At 45.6% G+C, this 19,092-nt stretch overlaps 1 protein-coding gene and 1 long non-coding RNA gene across 2 annotated transcripts in view; both read left to right on the forward strand.

The window, feature by feature from the left end:
* LOC135401506 (uncharacterized) overlaps positions 1-16,395 on the forward strand; it is a 182,121-nt gene extending 165,726 nt beyond the window's left edge. Inside the window, exon 5 of the long non-coding RNA XR_010424832.1 lies at positions 16,292-16,395. This is a non-coding gene — a long non-coding RNA (uncharacterized LOC135401506). The remainder of the gene's footprint in view (positions 1-16,291) is intronic.
* Positions 7,965-12,070, forward strand: LOC135378582 (uncharacterized). Its single transcript, XM_064611639.1, has 3 exons — positions 7,965-8,094; positions 8,371-8,949; positions 12,048-12,070. Exons 1-3 carry the CDS (start codon positions 7,965-7,967, stop codon positions 12,062-12,064), a joined length of 726 nt encoding a protein of 241 aa, XP_064467709.1. The 3' UTR covers positions 12,065-12,070.
* Positions 16,396-19,092: the final 2,697 nt, after the last annotated feature.

The following is a 19,092-nucleotide window of genomic DNA, read 5'->3' on the forward strand; positions in this document are numbered from 1 at the left end:
CGGATGTGGACGTGGTCAAGCGAAGAGTCAGCCGTGGATCGATGAAGACAGCAATTTATGCATAATGTGAAAACCCCGAGACTGATTTGTTGATTACAGTACGCAGATTTTATGAGCAATTTATTTTCTGTAATCTATATGATGTCTCATAGACACCAGACTTCAAGTTGAGATCCAGAATATCTTCACAAAGCAAAGTTTCTCCTTTTAAAGGGACCATGGCGTCATGTCCCGCCTACATAGTGACATCACACTAATGACCAATAAACACATCATAAATTAGGTGCAGCCCCCAATAGACGGATTAACTCCGATGAATAGAAGGATTAGACATTGTGTAGGGTAGACCACTAGAGGGCGCTACGAGCAACGCTTCACCACTAGGGGCCGCTGCTGTCGCATTCCGCGGATGACGTCATTGCTCCTTCAGGGGGCAGATAGCGGGAGGAATGGGATGGCGATCCGAAATAGAACATCCCGTATGCAAAGCTGTGGTGGCGCTGCGAGCGATAGGACAGCCGCTCGCGGTGGCGGCTCTCCACGGCGTTGTTATGGCCTCGTGACCGCGATACGCGGCGGCGAAGGGTTTTGGGTCCAGCGTTGTGTACCAGTCTTTGAGCGAGTTTATACTAATCACACTCCGTTTATTGTTCAACAGATCGTTGTTGTTTGAGAGCTCAATTGCTATGTTGTGAGATTGGGGTGTACGGCACGCATACGACAATATAAATAAATTAATATAAACAAAATGACGTGCACGATAAAATTATTCTTCCCGTGTTGCTACACTCTGCATTATAAACCCACTTTCGCAAACCAGTCCGTTCACAAACAGCCGTGTGCATCCCGTCGTTATATATTAGACTTGGATACTTTCCTTTTAATTGCCTAATAACGCTTTTGCGACTCGAGCGCGTATATTAGCAGGCTCCAGACTTGCGCAATATTATTTTGGTGATGCTGCATATGTTCAGACAAGAGTGGAGGAAGGTTGTTCCTATTTGCTTTATGTATTTATTCACTTCAGTATATCATTCTCACATACTAGTTTAAATTTAATTAGCGGTTAGTAATACTGCAGTATAAGCGATTTAGCACACTACAGTGCTGTATGATGTATTGTAAGCACCTTATAGCTGCAGAATCACTGGGTGGATATCAGTAAAATTTTAGTGCCTTCCTTTCTGTGGTGGTCACTATCACTAATAGGGATTCAGTTAAGCGTTGTGGCAATTCCAATGTAAACAGTCATCTGCTATATTGGAAAGTGAGTGACTATAGTCAAACAAGTCTCAATAAACATGATACCTTCTACAATACCATCTGTGATTCCTAAATGTCAGTATGACAAGATATGAAGAAATGTTAACGTACTGCATGTTATCCAATCAAGTTGTTCCACATCCCCCCCCCCCATGTACACACACTCAGGAAAAATAAATAAATAAAGGATCTTGGGTTTGCCTCTGGTAGCATAATTTAACTACGCAAATGCAGATACACAGTTCCATATGTACCGAACCAAAATTTGAGCCAGTATGAACACACCGGTGCAACATGAGCAACAATAAGGCAGATGATATGTCAACAGGTTGCAAACCGCTGTTCCATTTTGCACATTTGTCATGCTCATCTAGGTATTTTTGAAATTTCTTAAACATCTCCACATCTTTTATATTCAACGTGCTGGACAACTAGTGTGCAACACCTGATATCGAACCAAAATCTGAGCCAGTATTGGGTCATGAACACACCGGTGCAACATGAGCAACAATAAGGCAGATGACATGTCAACAGGTTGCAAACCGCTGTTCCTTCTTGCACATTTGTCATCCACATCTAGGTATCTTTGAATTTTTTTAAACATTGCCACATCTCTTATATTCAATGTACTGAACAACTTAGTGTGCATCTTGCAGACTGTAATTTCATCAGAGAAGCTACATTCGCGAAGGCAAACCCAAGACATTTTTTTTTTCTGAGTGTATGTGTGTGTGTGTGGGGGGGGGGATGTGGAAGAACTTGCTTCGGGTAGCATGCACTATGTTAACATTTATTCATTCTATTCATATTCCAAATTTCCAAAATACCTATGTGCATGATAAATATGCAAGATGGAACAGCGGTTTGCAACTTGTTGACATGTCGTCTGCATTGTTGCTCATGTTACACCGGTGTGTCCATGACCCCATACTGTCTCAGATTTTGATTCCATATCAGCAGACATGTACAAGATACTCAAAAATGTATTTAAGATAAGATAATAAATACTAACGTTAGAATGTAATTAAGATAGAGTATAAATACATGAAAATTAAACTAATTAAGATAGAGTACAAAATACTTCAAAAAGTATTTGAAATACAATTAAGATACTATTTGTCCTTGAACGGAAAAAGTCACCGGTCACTGGTCAATGCGGCTAGTCACCGCTATGTGACATGAATCACCTAAACGGCTAAACCTCGCGCACTACGCAAGCCGCCGATGCGTGATAGGAGTCATCTAAACATAAGTCCCAAAAAGATGACAAAGAGATACCACATAACTCCACTAAGTATATGTGACCCTCTAAATGGAGACTTCCAAGAAGGGCCAATGTCCGGGTCAAGTCCGAGGGACTCAAGGAATTTCGACTGAACAATCAAGATAATGGAAAGACAAGACACAGAAAGTTTGAGAGGGAGATCCAAAATATGTAATTAGAGTATTGAGTAGAAAATACCATAAAATGTATTTTAAATAGAGTAGAAATACACAACACAAAAAGTATTGAGTAGAGTACCAAAATACCACAAATTGTATTTAAAATACAGTATTTTAAATACAATACAATGGTGTGCAACACCTGATATGATATCAGGTGTTGCACACCAGATGTCTAGCACGTTGAATATAAAAGATGTGGAGATGTTTAAGAAATTTCAAAAATACCTTGATGAGCATTACAAATGTGCAAGATGGAACAGCGGTTTGCAACTTGTTGACATGTCGTCTGCCTTATTGTTGCTCATGTTACACCGGTGTGTTCGTGACCCAATACTGGCTCAGATTTTGATTCCATATCAGGTGTTGCACACCAGATGTCCAGCACGTTGAATATAAAAGATGTGAAGATGTTTAAGAAATTTCAAAAATACCTAGATGAGCATGACAAACGTGCAAGATGGAACAGCGGTTTGCAACTTGTTGACATGTCGTCTGCCTTATTGTTGCTCATGTTACACCGGTGTGTTCGTGACCCAATACTGGCTCAGATTCTGGTTCGATATCAGGTGTTGCACACCAGATGTCCAGCATGTTGAATATAAAAGATATGGAAATGTTTCAGAAATTTCAAAAATACCAAGGTGTGCAATGCATGACCTACTGACATGACTGTTGCAAGTGCAATAATCGTCATGCTTTCCTTGCAAATGTGTTTGATTGCACATATCTCCATTTGTGTAGTTAAATTATGTTACCAGAGGCGAATCTGAGACCCGTTTTTTTTTTCAGACTGTGTGTGTATATGGGGGGGGGGGGATGTGGAAGAACTTGCTTTGGATAACATGCACTACGTTAACATTACTTCATACCTTGTCATACTGACATTTAGGAATAACAGATGGTATTGTAGAAGGTATCATGTTTATTGAGACTTGTTCGACAATAGTCACTCACTTTCCCATATAGCAGATGACTGTTTACATTGGAATTGCCACAACGCTTAACTGAATCCCTATTAGTGATAGTGACCACCACAGAAAGGAAGGCACTAAAATTTTACTGATATCCACCCAGTGATTTTGCAGCCATAAGGTGATTACAATACATCTTACAGCACTGTAGTGTGCTAAATTGCTTATACTGCAGTATTACTAACCGCTAATTAAATTTACACTAGTATGTGAGAATGATATACTGAAGTGAATAAATACATAATGCAAATAGGAACAACTTTCCTCCACTCTTGTCTGAACATATGAGGCATCACCAAAATAATATTGCGCAAGTCTGGAGCCTGCTAATATACGCGCTCGTGCCGCAAAAGCGTTATTAGGCAATTAAAAGGAAAGTATCCAAGTCTAATATATACACAACGGGATGTACACGGCTGTTTGTGAACGGACTGGTTCGCGAAAGTGCGTTTATAATGCAGAGTGTAGCAACACGGGAAGAATAATTTTATCGTGCACGTCATTTTGTTTATATTAATTTATTTATATTGTCTTATGCGTGCCGTACACCCCAATCTCACAGCATAGCAATTGAGCTCTCAAACAACAACCATCTGTTGAACAATAAACGGAGTGAGATAGACTGGTACACAACGCTGGACCCAAAGTGTAGCAACACGGGAAGAATAATGTGGCGTAATTTATCGTGCACGTCCCTTTGTTTTTATTAATTTATTTATATTGTTGTACGCCGTATGCGTGCCGTACACCCCAATCTCACAGCATAGCAATTGAGCTCTCAAACAACAACCATCAGTTGAACAATAAACGGAGTGAGATTAATATAAACTCGCTCAAAGTCTGCTACACAACGCTGGACCCAAAACCCTATGCCGCTGACGCCGCGTATCGCGGTCACGAGGCCATAACAACGCCGTGGAGAGCCGCCACCGAGAGCGGCTGTCCTATCGCTCGCAGCGCCACCACAGGCTTGCACAAGGGCGCTCTATTTCGCATCGGCATCCCATGCCTTCCGCTGTCTCTCCCCATGCTCCCCGAAGGAGCAATGACGTCATCCGCGGAATGCGACAGCAGCGGCCCCTAGTGTTGAAGCGTCGCTCGTAGCACCCTCTAGGGTAACATCTCATTACGGTCGAAGTTTCATTACGGCCGAAAGTCTCATTACGGCCTCAAATCTTTTAATCCACAAGTGTCTCGTTACGGCCAAAGTCTCAATACGGCCGAAGGGATTCTCATTACGGCCGAAGATGTCTCATAACGGCCAAAAAGAAAAAAGAGGCATCCACCATATTAGCTGTGTATATACTGTGTTTTATGCTTCCCAAAATGTGTCTTAGGCGGATTGCCCCCACGGCTTGTGTCACACACAATGGTTCATGCACACAATATTGCGACAGTGTTTCATGCATCCCTCGTGAAAAATGTTTTTATTGTCATATGTGTCACACGATATTTGTATGTGTTACGCCATTTTCTCTCAGTATTCAAGCAACATCCTACTCGTTAGTTCTGTGAGCAAACGGTGTGTGTGTGTGTTCTGAAAAGTACTCCACAACGGAGCCCACTGGGAGCTCCAGGAGCCACATGGCCTATGACCATGATCTTCTCCCCCACTACCTGCCTTCTACAATTTACGTCCACCTGAAATTTAAAAAAAGTACATAAGGCACTGAACAAAATGACATATGCTCTTGTTTGATGATGACCATAAGACATATGCTGTCAAGCAGACTTTTTTCCATATATTCAAAACATATTCAAGAATTATGGACAACAATGACAATTACGTCATAATGATGCAGCTGCATAGCCAGGAAAATATTTCAGGAGGTGTTTTATGAGGCTTGACATGGGGTGGAGGAGTCCCCCTCGTCAGTGCTTTATCCAGACCCCCCCTAACTTTTTTGCCTGTGCACCCCCTACAGGGGGTGGCCTTGCGATTTCAGCTTCAGATACGTCTGTAATGATATGTTAAGCTGTAATGACGTAACTATAATGATGACTTCCCCTCACCATTTTTTCCAACACCCCTCTCGTGCTTGGGATTCTGGATAAACCACTGCCCCTTGTTCATTTTCGTGGGGCACTACATTAGAGCTTATGCCACTGCACTGATGTCACAATGTTATAAGTGTGTGTCACTCTGAGCATTCGGAATTCCTCTAAGCTACAATATGTAAATTCAGAATATCCGAAGGGTAAGCATCAGATGTTACCTGCAGGCTTCATGCTGAAACGCGTGTACGCAAAACACTTCCGCCGTAGTGGGCGACGTCGTTAGTGTAATCATACACGCAAGACAATTGCGGCCACATGGAGTAGTGGCAGCAACCTGAAAACGATACACTTTCTTGTTATATATGAGTAATCAAAAATATACATTCCCACACGTTTCGTTTTGTCGTTTGTAGGAAGCGCTAGTAAGGGAACAGCACTTGGTTGGTCACATGCAAGCCACAACGCGAGAGGTACCGATATTCCGAATACGCGATCAACAATTAAAAGTCTAGAACCATGCACACTTCCCTATGCAACTACTTCACCAGCATCGCGAGACATGACACCATGTATTCACGTATACTGTAATGTGAAATGATATGCAGGAATGAACAACAACAACAACTAAATCATGACTATGACCTGGGGTGATTCACCGCTTGAGAGCAGTACCCTACCCCATTACACGAGAAGCATGAGATGTGAAATATGAAAATGAAGTTATGTGCAAGTCCAACTCGAACTCCCGTCGTCTGGTTGCGCAACGCTATACGTCGCAGGAATGAAAAAGATGCCAACATACCTGCAATCCAGTGTCTCATAAGTTTGCTTCGTTTCCTGCAGCTACCATCAAGTGCAATGCACGATTTAAAAGTTTTGTTTCGCCATGATGCTCACCGCACATTGCTGCACATTTCGCAAGCGTCACGCAATCCCACGTGACCTCTTTTTGATCAGTGAAAATAACTCACGTCATGGACATGCATGTTCATCTCAGCGCTAATCACGTTTTGCATGCTATAGAAGAAGGGTCGATCAATACTCTTCCTTTCGTGTTTTGATATCTTATTATATATACTCTCACGCTCTCACTTCGGAAGTTCGGATGGTGTCTAGCAACGTTGGGTATCTCGTTTCTTATGTTAGCGATCAGTTGTAGTTTACGACGCAATAATATTATCTATCGATTTGTAGTGCTGTAATGTGCAAATTATACTTCTGTATATGTCGCCACTTACTATCAGGGTTTACAACTGCTTTTTCCCATTTTTCGTGCGTCGGAGCTCAAGTTCAAAGCTAAATGATTGAAATCTGGGATCCCAGATGGCGCTGCCACTCCCATCATATATAGTGTCACTTCCCTAACCCTACCCGTCTTTCCTCTTTTGACGTCCGTCGGAGACAAGTTTGCCGCTTTGTTCCTCCGTTAGCTTCAGTTTCTTTTTGTTTCTTACTTAGATTAATTATCTTGCGTCTCTCAGTTTTCCTTTTTTTACCCCTGCTCGGTACAGGTGAGTTACCTTTCTCGTTGAAATAACCTGTTGGACAGAGATAACTTAATTGGAGGAACGTGCGTCCCCGCCACTTTCGGTTCGCTCTGGAAAACGCGGGCTGCACCTTTTGCAACTTGGCTGGACGGCCGTATAAGTCTGCAATTATTTTCTTTCTTTCTTTTCTTTCTTTATTTACCCTCAGGTCAGAGAATTACAGAGGGGTGTGGCAAAATGAAGGAACATACAACGAATTTACATACAAAGTAATTGGTCCAGCAGCTTGCGGAAGCTGTTAGGGTCCCGGACGATTTTGTTGGTGCTTGCAATAGTCTAAACTAGTGCTGCTTACGACTTAGGCTGGACGGCCATATAAGTCTGCAGTTTCCTGTTTGCGCTTGCAATATCCTACACTAGTACTGCTTGCGACTTAGGCTGGGCGGCCATATAAGTCTGCAATTACCTATCTGCTCTTGCAATAGCCTACACTAGTGCTGCTTACGACTTAGGCTCGACGGCCATATAAGTCTGCAATTATCAGTCTGGGCTTGCAATAGTATACACTAGTGCTGTTTGCGACTTAGGCTGGACGGCCATACAAGTCTGCAACTACCTGTTTGAGTCCGCGAGTCTTGCTATGTGTGACACGGACACAGAAGACGACACACGTAGGTTCTCAGCTGAGAACCTACGTGTGTCGTCTTCTGTGTCCGTGTCTCTCGGTCTTCTTCATGGATCTATACCAGCTAGCCTGCACCCTTTCCCTTGTTTCTTTAATACCCTCTTCTCACAGATCATGGCTACCCCAAACAAGGAGGTGTCAGAGTTGCGGGCCATGGTGGAACCGCTGGCAGCCACTGTGGCCACGCTGGCAGACCGGCTCCCTCCCCTCGCAATGGAGGAGGTCGATATCCAGGATGGTTCTGGTGATGACGAACCCCCCCCCCCCCCCAGCAGTCCTATTCTCGCTAGGGCTGGAGAACATGACCCCTCAGAGACGGCGCCCCAGGAGGACTGGTTGGCGGGCCTAGCCGGTGTGGGTCCTCGGGAGGTGCCCCCTTCTATCGCACAATTTGTCAGGGCCCATTGGGGCTCTGACAAAGCTGGAAGGCCCTCTCAGACTTCCCACGCCAGAGACTTCCTTTTCTGGTGGTACCAGAATTAAATGCTGAAATGAAGTCTCTGGTGCGGGGGGCACCAAGGGACAGAAAGGCCCTCCCTGTCACCGGACGGTGACATCGACCACAGCAGCGCCACTCAGAGGGACCAGGCCCTCCGAGACGCACAGGCCTCGGTGGTCTCATCAATCAGTCCGCTTGTGGCCCTCCTCGAGCGTTGTGCGGACCGGGAACCCACGGCGCAGGATGATGTCCCCAGCGGCCAAGTGGAGAGACGGGTCATTGCTGACCACCTGGCGGCGACCATCTCCCACCTCGGCCGCCTCTTCACCTGCCTAGGCAATGAACGGCGGGACAACATCCTGGGGCGCATTGCTCCGGACCTGCGTTCCCTCGGGTCTAAGGACCCCCAACCCGAGGACGAGGGGACGTCGCAGCTGTTTGGGCAGCGCTTCCTAGATCAACTTCGCACCCGGAATGAAACATTCCGGGTGTTGAAAGAGGCCCGCCAGGAACCCACACGCCAGCCGATGCAGGAACCGGCAGCCAAACGTCCCAGAACAGCAGGCGGCGGCCCCAGTACCTTTCGGCGCCAGCCCATACCCTTTCCAGGGAGGCCCTTCCCGGGGGGTTTGCAGGGAAGGGCACCACCAGGCCCAAGAGGTAAGTCCTGTAATTCGTCACCCTTCACGGCAGGCAGTACCAGTCATTGTGTTCAGGCTTGGGCTCAGCTATCTCGCGACGCGTGGGTCCTCAAAACAATAAGGGGCTACCATCTAGAGTTCTCACAGAGGCCGCCGTATCAGTCCCTCCACAGCAACACTCAGGTTCCTTGTCCTTCGGTTGCCACCGGGGGAGTGATCCAGGAACTACAGCAGAAAGGAGCAATATCTGCCATCCCCTTGAAGGATGCACGTTTTCTGTCCCCATTTCTGGTCCCCAAGAAAGATTTCCAGTTGAGACCCATCTTGAACCTGAAAGAGCTAAACCGTTTCATTGCTCACGAACATTTCAAAATGGAGGGCTGGGACACTGTAAGGGGACTGCTCCTCTAGGGAGATTTTCTTGTTCGAATAGACCTCAAGGACGCTTTCCTGTCCATTCCGATCAGCAGTTCCGATCGTCCATGGCTTTGTTTCCTCTATCACGGGACCTGCTACCAATGGAATGTGCTCCCTTTCGGCTTAACGTCTGCACCACGGGTGTTCACCAAATTGATGAAACCAGTCGTGGCTTACCTGAGGTCGCGGGGAGTTCGGCTAGTGATTTACCTGGACGACGTTTTGATCATGGAGCAGTCTCCTTGTCATCTACTTGCCACCACGAGCTTTGTAGTAGATTTCTTGCATGCATGCATCGTGAACCAATCCAAATCCCACCTCGTACCAACTCGGAAGCTACTCTTTCTGGGGTTCGAAGTTTCAACCTCCCCAGAACCCACACTTGGCCTACCCCTGGGCAAGGGTCAGACAATCATCATCCAGGAGCTCGAACCCCTTCTTCAGGGCCCAAGGCGGGCGAGACATTTATCAAAAGTCGTTGGCCTATTGAGTGCAACATCCCTAGCAATCTTGGAAGCTCCTCTCCATCTCCGGTCGCTCCAATCTCTGCTTCATCAGACCTTGAAGCGGGGTTCGTACGAGAGCACAATTACGCTCACCGTGGAGGCCACCAAGGACCTGCAGTGGTGGAGCAAGACACTCTTGTCATGCCCCACTCGACCATTGCGCGAGAAATCTGTAGTTCAGATTAGTCAGTCAGACAGCTCCCTGAGGGGCTGGGGGGCGAGCTCCGAGGGTTCTGTAGTGGGCCAACAATGGACCAGCGACCAGGCTTGCCTCCACATAAACGAGTTGGAACTGGTAGCTGCCCTCTTGGGGCTCAAAGCTCTAGTGAAAGCGCCACCTCAAGGGCGGATCCTTCTCCAGCTAGACAACAGTACAGCAGTGGAAGCCACCAATCGGATGGGGAGCACCCGTTCCTCACGCCTCAATCAGGTAGCACTCGAGCTATGGTCTTGGTGTCTCAATCGTGGCCTGACAGTGCAGGCGCAATACATCCCAGGGAGTCTGAATGTGGTGGCGGACCGAGCCTCACGTTTCAGGTTCGACAGCAGCAGCTGGAGACTGCATCCCTTAATATTCCGCAAAGTCGTGAAGCTGTGGGGACCAATTCTGGTAGACCTGTTTGCAGACCTATCGAACTTCCAGGTGCCACACTACTTCAGTTGGAAACCGAATCCAGGGTCAGCAGGTGTGGACGCCTTCAGCCAGCCCTGGTCGGGACCAGGTCTCTATGCTTTCCCCCCCTTCAGCCTAATAAGCCGTTGCCTTCAGAAAATGTGCGAGTCACAATCCACTCTCGTCCTAGTAACCCCGATCTGGCCCTCTCAGCCATGGTATCCGACCCTCCTGCGTCTTTTATGCCAGGAGCCTCATCTAATTCCTCCACTTCCAGACCTTCTACAGAACTCCCAGGGTGTAGCTCATCCACTGTTGGAACAGGGCCTTCGCCTGGCGGTATGGAGAGTGACCAGCGACCATTCACAGACCCAGGCCTTTCGGGAGAAGCTGCCGAGCTTATCTCAGCATCATGGCGTAGGGGCACAAAGCTTGTTTACAGCGTTTGCTGGCGAAAGTGGGACAGCTGGTGCAGTACAAGGTCGATGTATTCCCTTTCTCTCCCTATAACAGCAGTCCTGAATTTTTTTGCCCATCTCCACTTCAACGAACGTCTAGCTTATAGAACGATCAACTGCTATCGGTCCGCCCTGTCCCAGATTATCGGTAGCTGCGAATGGTATCCTTTAGGCGAGCACCCTTCTGTGTCTCGCCAGCTTAGGGGAGTATTTAATCTTAATCCCCCTCTCCCAAAATATACCACTACTTGGCCTGTGGAAGTGGTCACCTCTTACATCTCGTCCCTCGGCTCAAACAGCTCCCTGCCCTTACGCCTTTTAACTTACAAATTGACCATGCTCCTAGCCCTTGATACGGCTGGCCGCTCGGCAGACCTACGTTTGTTGTCTACAGAGAGTATAAGACGACAAGCTTTGGGCTGGGATATAGCTCTCAATGGGTTACGGAAAACATCCAGGCCCTCAGGGACTGCACCTTCCCTTTTTATTCCTGCCTTGCCACAGGAACCTCTTCTTTGTCCTGTGCTCTGCCTGCAATCTTATATAGCACGCACCCTCCCCCATCGGAACAGCTGTCCTCAGCTCCTTCTGACAACCCAGAAGCCGTATAAGCCTGCCTCACGCGATACTATTGCAAATTGGCTAAAACGGGTCCTGAATCTTTCGGGTATTGACACCCGCATCTTCCAAGAACACTCTACTAGGGGTGCAGCAACATCCAAAGCACTAGATAGGGGGGTTCCTGTCTCTGAGATACTCAAAGTTGCTGACTGGTCTTCTGACACTACACTCAATCGTTTCTACAGGCGTGAGGCTCGCTCAAGGACTAGCTTCGGGGTTCAGGTGCTATCTCAGGTGTGCACACAGCTTTGAACCAGCAGTTGTAAACCCTGATAGTAAGTGGCGACATATACAGAAGTATAATTACCAGTTCTGACGAATGGTACTTACCTGAAGTCAGAGCAGGAATTATACGATGTATAGGGAGACACTTACTATCAGGAGGTGTGCCCTCCCGTGGTTATGTGGCCTTATGTGGTTATGTGGCCGTGGTTATGTGGGTGGGTTATGTGCCCTTACACACCCTGTTTACTCATACTTTTGTATTCTTCTCTCCTGACAGGTCGAGGCAGAGTATGACCTTAGGCCATCAGTCTAACCTACCTCGTTCCTATGGCCAATAAATGTAGTTGTGCACACCCTCGTACTGTCTCTCGTATGTACCTCCATCTCCTCCTCAGTCGGCAAGAGGAAAGACGGGTAGGGATTAGGGAAGTGACACTATATATGATGGGAGTGGCAGCGCCCCATCTGGGATCCCAGATTTCAATCATTTAGCTTTGAACTTGAGCTCCGACGCACGAAAAATGGGAAAAAGCAGTTGTAAACCCTGATAGTAAGTGTCTCCCTATACATCGTATAATTCCTGCTCTAACTTCAGGTAAGTACCATTCGTCAGAACTGGTAATTAGCGGACTTAAGCGGCACTTTTTTTTCCGTCGTTATCTTTCGAGCAGCGCGTATTGTTCCGGTGAACATTGAGTTGAATGAATCGTCACAGTCCCAACGTATATCGCGCTGTGTTGACCGAGACCAAGAACAAAGTATTCTGGTGAGTTATGCTTTCGTAGACTGTTTGGCTTAGCAATGTGTTATCCACACATAGTTGCATTCTCATACGAGTAATTTGACTGAATCAAAACAGCCGAAGTGCCTGTAATAGATATGTAGCTCGGCACGTTCGCACCGTTTGTTGTTCGTTGCGCGTTCAGGAACAACAAATTCATTCGAAGGTAAGACACCGATAATGCCGCACCGTACAGTAGCATTTATCATTGTGAGCCATATTTCATTTGTTAAAATTTGTCGTCATATTTGTTCAAAAATAAAAGCACAAGTCGGCATACTTGAATTGATCTCCTCGAATTGCTTACCGCGAACATCTGCAAATGTTGAGCAGGCTTTTGCACTGTACTAAGCGCAAAAGCATATCTGATTACAATAAATATTTCAAGAGGAAGTCATTTAAGTACATTGTTATTTATAGCTATTTTCCATTTCAGTCATGTTATGTGGGAACGCGAAGGATTCCGAAAAATACAACATGGCTAACAGGATGTTGCGGCCCAGGGAGTCTTGGCTGAAGAGGTGAGCTGTATTACCAATTGTATCATACGGTTCTGTTGTGAAGTGAAAAATTGTGTAGTAGTGCACGAGAGTTAATTCGTGCACTACTTTTATAAGAAGAAACGAGAAAAGGAAAGTCATGCATGCATCATTTCATGAATTGTAATGTATCACTGTTTCATATTCACGTTTCCATTAAGTGAATAAACTAATGCAACTAAATTCATGTCATGGTTATGCATTGTGTTTACCTGGAAGTCACATTTTTTTCATTTTTTTGTCTAGATGAAGGTTTATGTTAGCCTTGTATGAAATAACAGACACATATCAACATGTATGCAGCTTGTGCACATTAAAACCAGCCATGTAGAGTCAAATGCCTGTTTTTTTAATATTCTAGCCTATTCACGGTTGCTCTTTGCTTATTGCAGGTCTACTCATTCCAGAAGCAAGAATTGTACCATTGTAAAGCGAATGGAAATAAATTCACGTCGACTGAGATAGGTGTTCCTTTTTGGCCAATGACTGCAGGATGTCTCCAAAAAACGTCACAACAAAGCCGATGTTCATCTAGCTCTCCACAAGTAGCTAACTCCACCTAGTAGCCTGCTCCTTTACAGCAACATCAACACTACCTTTGGGGTGTACACATTACACAATATGCTGCATTGTGCTGTGGTATGATAACATACTGATTGTCACACAATATGTTTATATATATGATAAGGGCCCTAAGGGCACACTGCATGGCCTATATACCCCCTGGAATGTAGATCCATACCTGGCTGCAACATTGCATGTCAATGCACGTTACAATACACATTTTGACTTTTGGCCGTTATGAGACATCTTCGGCCGTTATGAGACTACCTTCGGCCGTATTGAGACATCGGTCGTAATGAGACTTCGGCCGTAATGAGATCCAATCTGCATTGGAAACAACACCCCCGCCCTGCCCTGTGGGCGATGCGCACAAATTTACAAATAGCCGGCGTCGGCGTCCGTACAGCAAACGCATCGGGTTTTCGGGGTTTTCTGCCGCCGCCGCCGCCTCTCTTCTGTTTCGGTAAGGTTTTCGAAATACGCTTCCCGGTCTGTCAAACCGAAACTATAGCCATAATGCTCTCATCGTAAAATGCGACCAACCGCCATCGGCATCGACGCAGAATCTGCTTTGAACTGGGAAACGTCGGCTGTGGTGTTGGCGTCTAAGGCGCAGCCTGGTAATTTAGGTGTTTCCTCTGCACATTCGCCGACCGTATAAAAGTGTGAACGTCTTTGCATTTGTGTAGTCGTGTGCTCTCTTATGCATTTTGTTCCTGAACCCGTGCACGAGCTCTATTACGACAAAGGGTAAGCGGCGTGTGTAGTACGATTGATCCTCAAGTCCTAAATCTGAACCAAGAGGTGCAGTAGTGACCCGATACTTATCTATAGTTATCTGAACTGCATTCATGATGTGCCTTGGCTAAGTGGTGGTATACAGCAACACGTGGAATCGTCTACATGTTCGTGGAAGTGACAAAATTTAAATAATCACAACGTGACACCCAGCCCACAGAGCGATAGTAGAAAAAAAGTGACAGTTCCTGAAATTAGGGCAGGACAGTTATGCCCCAGCCGAAGTCGGACGCGATAAGCTATGTCTCTGTTATCTGTTTCTACCATGTTGGTGTGGGCTGGGTTTCCAACCTCCTTTCGTCGGACTGACAATCATTGCGCTGAAAAATTCGTCGCGCGCTATACTCTGGAAGCTCCGTAGAGCATGATTTTCGGCATTTATTTTTTTTTTCCTGAAACGATAGCTCCTTAATACCCTGTGAATTATCATTAATTTGAGTAAATTCGCCACGCTCTACACATTGGTGGGGTAAAAAGGTGATCTTTACTTGGCAAATTTCCGAGTTCAGTTCGCAAAAATTTACATAATTGAACTTAGGTTACATGACATGCACATCAGGAGGTGGCAAAAGCCTAGTCAGAACAAATGCCGTTGACCGCATAATTCTATGTGGCGTAGATTTTAAATTAAAATTCAATTACACGTTTTCTGGGACACCCTGTATACTCCTAACTATTCAATTGCGCTTAGCTCATAAAAGTTAGTGAAATTGGGGAACATCGCCACATTAGACTCCCTGATTAACAAGTAACTAAAAGAAAGACAATAAGAAATTCTGCTTCATCGTTCTGTCTGGTTTTAATATAATCATTATAATTTTAGTCTAAGTACATGCTCAACATCTGTCTTGGCGCATTATGGCCTAAGCTGCCCTTGCACCATTAAATTCCGAATCATCATCATCATCATCATCTGCTTCATCGTTATCTCACTTTTTCTCTCTGTGTACCACGTCTTCCATATTATGAAAAGTAGCGGTAGCGGAGAAAGAGTCCGCCGCTACCCGTATTTGTAGCGGAAATACTTTTTCCGTTATCAATTTAAAATGTAGCGCGATCGCTACTCCGCTCCTGAAAAAAGTTGCGAATACGGCAGCGGCGCTACTAGTAGCGCCGCTATGTACAACACTGTGTCCAGCCTAAGTTATTCTAGCACTACGTGAAAGCACAGTGCACAAATTGAGTGCGAAAATAACTGAAAAGATGTCGTAGTGTTAAGACCACACATAGTACTTTCTCATCAGTAAGCTAGCCTTGGCATTTTCTATTATTGCACTGTAACTGCAAAATATCGGCACAAAATGACTAATGAGAAATTATTCGCAGTTATCTATATTCACTTGTGTACTGTACTCCACCTGGAAGTTTCATATTTTGACACCGCTCTTTCGCTGTTATGAACACTGGTCTAAATTTTGTCATTACCGGTAACCTACTTCAACTTATTGCAGCACATGACAATCGCTACAAGGAGGTGACCACATGTACGTCACTCTGTTGAAAATTTTTTAAAACTAAAATATATAGAGTGTGCATGATTATGTAGCATATCCGCTCAAAAGCACCGTTTTGTTGCTCGAAAAGGGATTTTTTCCTGCTACATTAGGTTCTTTAAAATGGCTTGGGTCAATCACATCCCTGCAAAGCTGATGAGAAACATCCTCATGTAACCTTATTTCATTCACGGCAGCAAATACCAACTCAATTTTAACCCCTGAATTATGTTATGCATTTGCCGCGGAAGAGATAGATCTTATGAAATCGTATTATTCTCTGATAATGTGGTATTGTTTTCCAGGCACTCTTAAAAATTTCACTCCTAACATACTTTACTTGCAGAAGGCAGGAGAGGCGCATATGTATCCTACCATCATCCACACGGGAGATGACTTGCAAACTTCTGCATCATTCGGTGTTTTGACCGAAGAGTTCATGGTCCGGGCATCCTGCGTGGGGGACACAGTGGTATTGCTGATCGCCACCTTCTTAACCTTTAACGTTGTGTACAGTCCTGGAGCTGCCACCAGTCTTGTGCTTCTGGAACGCATGCGTGGTGTAGCACACACAAAACTCACCTTAAATGGCTTTAAAGTGATGACAGCCCTGACGGCCGATTAACTGTTACATTAACGTGGAATCACCGTTTACAGCTTATACAGATTGAAACTTTGCACAAATCTCATAATGTACATCGATTAAGAACTACTAGTTGCCATAACTAGTTGGTGTGCTTCATTAATTTCCAGGTGATGCTCCATCGTAGAGGGGTTGCCTCGGAAAGCCCGCCCCTATTCAGTATTTTGTGTGCTACAGCTGTGTGACGGACACCTCTGAGGCTGCAAGAACACAACACCTATTCTTGTTATCAGGGGGAAAACTGGAAATTAATTCGGAATAGCAGCAAAACGTTACTCGAAGGCGTGAAAGAGCATACAGAAAGATGTTGCAGATATCGCGTCCCCGCAGTGGGCACCGGCTTCGGCTGGTGTTTGGTGAGTGGCGCCACCACGGACCCCAGCCCCCAGTCCTAAGGTGTTATCCGTACAGTGCCCAGGGGATGAAAGGCGAAGGGTAGAAGCCTTGAACGGTGGCGGTCGGCCGATGGGTTTTCCTTAAACCTCCGGGACCTTCCCACATGTATGAATGTGAAGTGTGGGTGACCAATGGGAACATTCAATTTCTTAAACCTCGCATATTAAAACGTTCTTCTTCTCCCTCGATCGCGGGCGGCAGCCGTCCGCGGACCGAAGTCTTCAAACAAGTCAAGGTGTTTGACACCTTTCAAACTAAATATGTTGTCGTTAGTAGTGCGAGCACAGAGACTGAAACAAGCACTCCACTTGAGAAAATGTCGCCATTCTTCATTGAGAAGGCGGTGGCGTCTGTATCAAAGAATGTGATAGAAATTAAGCGCCTTAGATCAGGTGACTTATTACTGAAATGCACCTCTGAAGCTGATTGTGAGCTCATACTGAACGCACAGCAGATGCTCGGAATCAAAATAACAGCAAGCTTGCACAGGACTCTAAATATTAGCTGCCGTGGTGTCCTGTCGTTAGCTGAACTCATTGATGTTCCTTCGGAAGAGATTCTTGAAAACCTAAAAAGCCAAAAGGTGATTGATGTAAGGAAAATAAAAATCAGGAAGAACAATGAGTACATAACGACACGGAACACAATTCTCACATTCGACTGCCCGACTCTACCAGAAAGACTGAAGGTAGGGTATCTGACTGCAGAAGTGCGGCCATATATTCCTAACCCACTTAGATGTTTTAAATGTAACCGCTTTGGCCATCCTTCTGATGCGTGCAGAAGCTCTGCATGCTGTGCGCGCTGGACCACAACTCCAAAGAGTGCAGAGGTCCTGATCACTGCGTTAACTGCTCAGGTGACCACCCTTCGTACTCTAGGTCTTGCCCAAAGTGGAAGTTTGAGAAAGAAGTTATGCACATCAAAGTTACACAGAAACTAAGTTATCCAGAAGCCAGGAAGAAGGCAACTCCCTTCCTGTTTCAGAAATCCTTTTCATCTGTCGTTAAAGAGAAATCAAGGATGATTTCATGTGCAACACAGACAGAAAAGACAACACAAAGTGAAGAAACACATACACTTCTCTCTCAAACACCACCTCCTGTAACAGTAACCACAGTTTCACAATCCTCTTCCGTGGCGTCATTTTCACAGACGCCACCGTCATCATCACAAACCGTGGAGGCAAGCTCCATGGAATGCGATGATGACACGAGTTCGCAAGGCTCATTCACGAGTGTGAGCTCACAATCCCAAAGGAAGCCTAAGGGAGATATTTCACGGAGTGGCTCACTTCCTGATATATATCCAAAAGAACTAGCGGCTGCTCGGAAGAAAACTCCGAGACAGCCAATAATGGCCCTTAAGAAGAAATAATGAAACTATCCTCAAACAGTACACTCTTCTTCATAGTGCAGACATGTCTTGTACACACCTCCCTCATTTTCTCTATTATGGCGATCCTTCAGTGGAATTGTCGAGGGCTCCTCTCCAATTTTGACGATGTCAATTATCTTTCGGGCAGGTATGATGCACTCTGTTTTGCATTACAAGAGACCTATCTGAATCCACAACACTCACATGCATTCCGGCGATGGAACCTGTTCCGAAAAGATCGAGTTGGTGCAACACGTGCATCTGTTGGTGTTGCTATCCTCGCATCAAAGACCATCCCTGCAAAACACCTTCCACTGAAAACAACACTTGAGGCAGTTGCTGTTCAGGTATGTCTTCACGGGGTCCTAAACATATGTTCCTTATATCTACCGCCGTCAGGCCTGGTAGGACAAAAACAACTCGAAAGTCTGTTAGATGAGCTCCCACCACCTTTTCTTTTATGGGGAGATTTCAATGCCCATAACTACTTGTGGGGCAGCGCAAGGGCGGATAGTCGTGGCAAAATGTTAGAACGGCTATTACTCTCAAGGCCAGTGTGTCTACTCAATACTGGTACACCAACATATGTGAACGCTGCTACACAGACATTCTCTGCAATAGCTCTCTCTCTGTGTAGCCCATCCATCTTCCAAATGCTAGACTGGGTAGTGGATGAAAATCCTCGTGGAAGTGACCACTTCCCACTTACCTTAAAATTACACCTGCCTTCA

This window comes from Ornithodoros turicata, chromosome 1, assembly GCF_037126465.1.
Source record: "Ornithodoros turicata isolate Travis chromosome 1, ASM3712646v1, whole genome shotgun sequence".
Taxonomy (NCBI): Eukaryota; Metazoa; Arthropoda; class Arachnida; order Ixodida; family Argasidae; genus Ornithodoros; species Ornithodoros turicata.

What these genes read in the sequence shown, in the direction of transcription:
- LOC135378582 (XM_064611639.1), top strand. Translation starts at nt 7,965, where the DNA reads ATGGCTACCCCAAACAAGGAGGTGTCAGAGTTGCGGGCCATGGTGGAA. An exon ending in CGATATCCAGGATGGTTCTG is followed by an intron (nt 8,095 to 8,370) that starts GTGATGACGAAC and finishes GGGGGCACCAAG; the next exon opens with GGACAGAAAGGCCCTCCCTG.